At 38.8% G+C, this 6,895-nt stretch overlaps 1 protein-coding gene across 2 annotated transcripts in view; it reads right to left on the bottom strand.

Annotated features, from left to right (window-relative positions):
* Window positions 1–6,895, bottom strand: part of Ptger3 (prostaglandin E receptor 3) — an 80,979-nt gene that overhangs the window by 35,328 nt on the left and 38,756 nt on the right. For both annotated transcript variants that reach the window (XM_021196734.2, XM_021196736.2), the window contains exon 2: window positions 5,153–5,332. In XM_021196734.2, the coding sequence (XP_021052393.1) occupies window positions 5,153–5,332 (180 nt within the window). The remainder of the gene's footprint in view (window positions 1–5,152; window positions 5,333–6,895) is intronic.

Raw genomic sequence — 6,895 nt, 5'->3', positions numbered from 1 at the left:
CCCCCCCCTCTCTCTCCCCCTCTCTGACTGAATGCTTTTACCATTTTTTTTTTAATGACAAGGAGCCCAGCGCCACACTCGCCACACACTTTGTCTTCCTGGTAAGCAGTGTCTCCAGTTAACGGAAGCCCCTCCCTGCCTCTGCTTCTGAGCTCTGCCTTAAAGGACCAGGGTTTTTAGCATGTTGCAGTAGACAAGGCTTCTCTACCATATTCTCCACCTCACCCAATGCATACACACATAGCAGTCCTTTCTAAAACACTAAGAATCTCGAATTACACAAACCTCCCATAGCTTCTCAATAAACATTGATTTTTCCAGAATCTGAAAACTACACAAGGAAACTATTTTCAAATGACTGCTCAATCTTGGTGACTCACTGTCCCAAGACCTGCTTACTTTAAAAGATAAGCATACTTTAAATCTAAAGCATTTCACACCAGAATCCAAAGCTTCACAATTAAAAGGGGACATTAGATGTGGAATTCTTTCCAAAATACTCAAAAAGCATGAAAGGGCTGTTTGTTTGTTTGTTTGTTTGTTTGTTTTTTCTGGGAGATTTCTTTCCTTCCTCCCTTTCTTTACTTCATAATAAAATTGCTCCATTGAAGCTGACAAAAAACAACACAAACCTCACCAACAGCAAATATTTCTGTTCTTTGCTTTCTCTGAGAGGACAGGCAGTCAGGGTAGGGAAGATGGTGGTGGTGGGGGGTTAAATCAGTTTCAAAGGTGGGTGTGGGAAGTCAGCACATGTGCTGCTTAATGTTTAGAACACACAGCTGGCTGGTGAGAAGCTCTGAAAACAATATTCTTTGTCTCAGTGGAACTCAGACAGGTAGCAATTATGATGTGCGTGGTAGAGCTGTCTTTGCAGAGAATGATCTCTGCTTATGGTGCCATCCTATTATAATGGTGTGAGTTAAATGTTCACAGGCTGTGACATGATCTTTACCTTAGGGATCATAAAGCATGATACATAAACTGAAAAGTTTCCTTAATGCTCAGTTCGTGCTTCATTTGCTATCCCCAACTATTTCCTTGGATTGACTTTGAAACTTTGTAATACTTCCATATGTAATACTGTGATAATGCTAACTGTAGCTTAACTCTAGTCAGCTTTTCCTTGCAACACAGAAAACACATCTCTGGTCTTAATCAAAGATGCACAAATTTTAAACATTTATTTAGATTTCAATTTTGACGTATTTTAATTTTTTAAAAAATAATCACAAAACAAACGTTAAGTAGGGATCTGTGATACTCTTTCACAGTCTATGACTGGGTGGATAAAACACATTTAATTATTCTAGTTAGTTAAGCTACTCCAGTACTTACTGTAACAAGTGCTTTGCAGGTGGCCTGCCACTCTACTCTACATCATGTGCAGTTTCAAAGTAATTTGGAGTTAACTGGCAACACACTTGCCAATAAATTTAGAAGAGCTATTTTTCATCTCTGGTTTGATCTCAGCCCAAAGGATCTATTGAATAACTGAATAATTTTTTTATGCTGGGGAAGTCTGAAAGCCAGTCGCTAATTTGGGGCCTCCAATTTATAAAACTGTGAAAACCGTTGATTAAATAATCAATGAATTTCAAGTCCAAATGGACTTCAAGCATCAGTATGCTGCTACGGTGCCACCACTTTGCAGCCTGCCTGTGAGCTTTAGGTCTCATCATTAACTTATGGGACATTCTATAATATTTTTCTGTAACTCTATCAGGAGATCACTTATAAGATCAAGAAAAATTGTGCAAAAATATACATATGCCTTTCATTTCAGAATGGTTTAAGCCTATTGTGATTAAACATTTATTTATTTAAGATGTCTTGACATTAGGCAAATTTGATAAATCTCAAATTGTTGTGGTTATTTTCTGAGATGCTGTCTCTGTGTTGCCTGGCTGGCAGGAAATAACTACATAAGCTAGGGTAGTCTCAATTTGAGATGATCTTCTGGTCTATACCCCTGTAGTCTGAACTAGTGGCGTGGGCCACAATGCCTGGCTCTAAAATAACCATAAAACATTTTGTTTCTCCATCTGAAGAGTATTTTTTTAAGACAGTCACTGAGTACATTTTATTTGAAATGTTAATTCTTTGTAGTTGACAATATATTATCTATCCTGTCTATGATATAACATGAAGTCTGAATTTATTTGAAAACATAGATACTAGAAACATGTGTCTCTAAATTTCAGTCACTTGGTCTTTCCATGTGGTTTTCTAGGACTCTAATTAATACTTTCAAGTTCAAGAACAAACTATAATCTTATGTAAGCATTCTTCTTCCTGTACATTCATATGCATGGATAAATGAGCTTTGTGGGAACGACCTTAAAGACCAACAAATTGACCTTGAGAGCTTGCTTGGAGTGCCTTGGTACTGCTGTCTGCCGAAATACTGAGAAAGAGGGACATGAAAGAGTTCTGTGACAACTCCTGATCCCACCTTCCTTTACTCTCCCCCAAAGTAACAGACTAGACAGAAAGTCATCAGAAAGAATTCTTTAAAATTGTGATAAGGATGCTGAATTGTAGTTTTTCCACAGTTGATGGCTTCTGATGGAGTGTGTATGGGGAAGGACTCAGTTTTCTTTAAGGGGCTGGTCTCCAGGAGTTTGATCATGCTCCAGTGAATGTATGAGCAGCACAAACTGGACTTGTTTTTTGTTCTTCATCTTTTTTTTGGGGGGGGAGCTGGGAGGACTGGGAAGTGAGAGTGTTCATCATGAGAAATGTCTAAATAGTCAATAAAATATTGTTAAGAAAAAATAAAGGCCAGTGAATTGAACTCAGGAATGAGACATCCCCTTCTGTCTGCAGAAGTATACTTTCTGTACAGAGAACCTCTGCAGTATACCACTGAACTCCCATCATCCAACACTGAGACTGGAGATTTTTACTTCTCATCCTAGACTTACCAATGGCTTTCCAGGTTAAAACACAAAAACAAAAAACAAAAAAACAAAAACCTTACAATTTCTTCCCTTGCTGCCTCCTTTTAAAGCTTGTTTAAAAGTAGCCATCCATTTACTCCTACCATGGAATCCCTGGGCAGGAACTGATTTCATAGCCTAGAATAAGTTTCAACCTCTTCTGGTTTTGTAGCTTGATGAGAACTGATGTCCTTTTCATGGTGACTTCCTTTACCAGTTGGAAATATATCCTTTAGATTATTAACACAAATGACACCATGCTATAAAACAACACAGCAAATGCCTCTAAAGGCATATGTCTGTTCACTCAACTAAATAAGAAGTCATTTGCTTCACAGGTTGGGCGAGCTATAACAAATGTGTCAAAAGCAGAAGTGTTGGCAGAATCTCATTCACTCATCCTTTTAACAATGTTTATTGGAAAGTCCTATATTTCAGATGCTACAGTAAGTATTGGAAGAAATATTAAAATTTCACTTCACCACTCAAACCCAGCTATGTGTCTACCTAATTACAAGAGGGCTCAGGAGCACCCCAAAGCAAAGCCTCTTTGTTATAAGGTCATTTAAGTATTAGGGGAGGATAGTTTTGTCTTATACTCTGTAAATCATATGAAAGGGAGCTTTTTATAGCAGGGTTAGTATAGGTTTATTCTTATCTTTATTTTTACATCTGGATTATGGAGCCATTCTGGATGATGACAGTGCCTCCATTAGACTTTAAGTTCTGACTCAGTTTGACCTGATCTTTTAGACTGATTATCCTAACTGTCCTAGGCCAGTAAGCATAATTAGTCTAACAGATACAGTGTAACAGTTATAATCAACCCTCATCCAAACTGGTGCTAATGGAAAGAAAATGCCATTATGTAGGAAGCTGAAAGAAAGCTTCAGCTTTGAAGAAACTAGGAAGCAATAAAGTGCAAATCAGAATCTTCACATTAATTACCAATGATCTTGCAAAATGAGGGTGCCAAAGAATAAAGACAGTTGTTTGGGATTGTCCTGAAGGAACACAGTGTTTGTGGGGTAACTTTTAAGCTCTAGAATCTCAAAGCTCCTGCTTGTAATTTACCTGTGAGACAAGGTGACATTAAGCCAAAGGTCAAGCCTGTGCCCTTGTAAGCAGTGTGAAAAGCAAGCCCAGCCGCAGAGCTAAGTGACAGTGCTAGCCCAAGGGCAGGGCAAAGGCCGAAAAGTCATCATTACTATTCCTATTGTTCAAGGAAGCCAAACTATGGCAAATCTTTATTTAGTCTCTAAATTTCTATTTGTTCTAGAGTCAGAGTTGATATTTCAAGACCAGAGAACACTGGGAACAGGACTAACCCTCAGTTCGCAATCCAGCCTTTAGGTAGCACTCTGAAATACAGTTCATGACTCTCATAGATCAGTTAGGACTTTCCTCTAGGCTTCTAAGAATGCAAAATGTATTCAAAGGAAAGCACATTCTGAAACAGAAGGTAGACATAAACTGTCTTGTTTGCAGCAAGTGGAGTTTTCTCTTCTTTAATTAAGGAATAAACTTCCATAACAACCCAACCAAAGTTAAGTTTTATAAAGTTATGAGCTAATAATCTATTGAACAATATTTGAATAGCATCAGGACAATAAATATGTGGATATGTTATACATTTTTTAAAACCCAATTAGATGCTTTAAATTTTGAGTGGAAAAAGTGTGCCAGAAAAGTTACAGAGACAATGATGAAAGAGAACATGACCAATGTCCTCAGACAACACAAATCATCGCTGTGGCTTCATCCCTTGCCCAGGGGTTTACACTCCCAAGTCCTCACACAGCGTGCTGGGGCAGAAACCATCCTTAACCCCAAGTATCTCAAGTTCATTTATCAGTGTTTCTTCACATAAATAACCCCATATTCAGTTAACACTGGCAAAGACTCAAAATGCTAGACTGTTATTAACAGATTTTTTCCTTTGTTTGTGTTTCAGGATTTTGGCACAGAAAGGATTATCTATGTTTCTCAGACCATCTAGCTTTATATCAAAAATTCCACTCCAACACATAAACAGCAGCATACCAGAGATGCCTCAGTCCATAAGGATTAGGGACATTGGCTGCAAAAACTGTGTCTATGCTCATTGGCTGTGTTCTCTTTCATGGCCCTGGCTGTACTACTTCATTAGACAATGAGATGGCCTGCCCTTTCTGTCCATCACTAGAGCAACTGGAGACAGCGTTTGCTACCTGGCAGAACTTCCGAAGAAGGATCTTTCTTAGCAGCAGATAAACCCAGGGATCCAAGATCTGGTTCAGCGAAGCCAGGCGAACTGCAATTAGGAAGGAATTGCACTCCTTCTCCTTTCCCATCTGTGTCTTGCATTGCTCCACCGACATCTGATTGAAGATCATTTTCAACATCATTATCTAAGAAAGAAGCACAAAGAGTTGTTGCAAAGCTTGACAAGGTTACATGCTGCCACGGACTTGGGCTCAGTGGGCGCATCCAAATCCATGCCCATCTGTCCGAGACTCTGATCCGCTGAGGAGGGCCACTGAGCCCCATCCGGGGCAACACGCGTCTCTGCAGAGCACCTGGCACAGCCTGTGTTTTCATAAGCTCACTGCTGAACGCTGAACGGAGTGTCCATCCAGACACTGTAACAGATTGCTGCTCCGAGCTGAGCCTGTTCTATGGATTTCCCCACATTTTGGGAGATTTGACAGGACATAGTTTTGTAAAACACATGGGAACTTGGCTCTTGGCCTTTGAAAATTAAGAAGCCTAGATATAATACTTCTCAAAATTAGCCAAATTCACCAGTAGGCTGGCACCCAAATGAGACTTCAGAAATAATGATCTGAGAACACAGTAAGTATAAATGTCAGTAATTCTAATTAAAATCTATCATTGAATAAGAATGTAGAAGAAAGGGGGGGGGAACAACCACACTTCTGTGATTGCCATCGGTGGCTTTTATTTCTCTAGTGTGGGTACTGTGGGACAGTATTCACATGCATTTAGCAAACTTAAAGGTTGGGACTATTACCACTTCCATTTTACAGTTTCAAAAACTTTAACTTAATGATGTGAAATGACTGAACCAAATTCAAATTTAAGTTTATTAAAACTACAAGTTGTGTGGTTGCAGAGAAGGCTCAGAGGTTAAGAATGCTGGCTGCTGGTCTACAAAGTGAGTTCCAGGACAGCCAGGGCTATACAGAGAAACCCTGTCTCAAAAAACCAAAAAAAAAAAAAAAAAAAAAAAAAAGAATGCTGGCTGCTCTTCTAGAAGATTTAACTCAGTTTCCAGCACCCACAAGGCATCTCACAACTAACTGTAACTCCAGTTCTAGGGGATCGAATGTCACACACACACACACACACACACACACACTGCACATACATACATGCAGGAAAAATATGTATTCATATAAAGTAGACATAAAATTTTTCACATAAAGTCGACATAAAAAACTTCATCATACGAGTTATTTTATTTTTTAATCTCTTTGTGTGTTGGTGTCTCCATCTACATGTTAAAACAAACTTCAGGATGGAAGGCATTTGGTGCTATTCTTCAACTAGTATAGTCCCAGTGTCTAGAGTCTAGACCAATATTTAGCAAATAGCAGACAAACATTTGACAAGCATTTATATTTGAAGGACTATATTACACAGTACATATATGAGGGCAACACTATTAGCATATGAGTGGCATATAATAAGTATATGTGGGTAAATATTGGTTTCTTTAATATGAAGAAACATATGTAACAGTTCTTAAGCATATGAAAACAGTTCTTAAGCATATGAAAAGATGTTCAAAATCATTAGATGTTCAAAATCATTAGAGAAACAGCAATAATGGAGGAAGAAGCATTTTAAACCCACACAGCACTGTAAATGAGGAACTGTGGTCACCAGAAGTATTACTGAGAGGTGTGGCAAGGGTGACCCCCACACAGTGGGAGTGGGTACGAAACCTG

The sequence above is a fragment of the Mus pahari genome, chromosome 4 (genome assembly GCF_900095145.1).
Source record: "Mus pahari chromosome 4, PAHARI_EIJ_v1.1, whole genome shotgun sequence".
NCBI classification, from domain to species: domain Eukaryota; kingdom Metazoa; phylum Chordata; class Mammalia; order Rodentia; family Muridae; genus Mus; species Mus pahari.
Note: the sequence above shows the minus strand (reverse complement) of the source record. Positions and strands in the feature narration are given on the sequence as shown.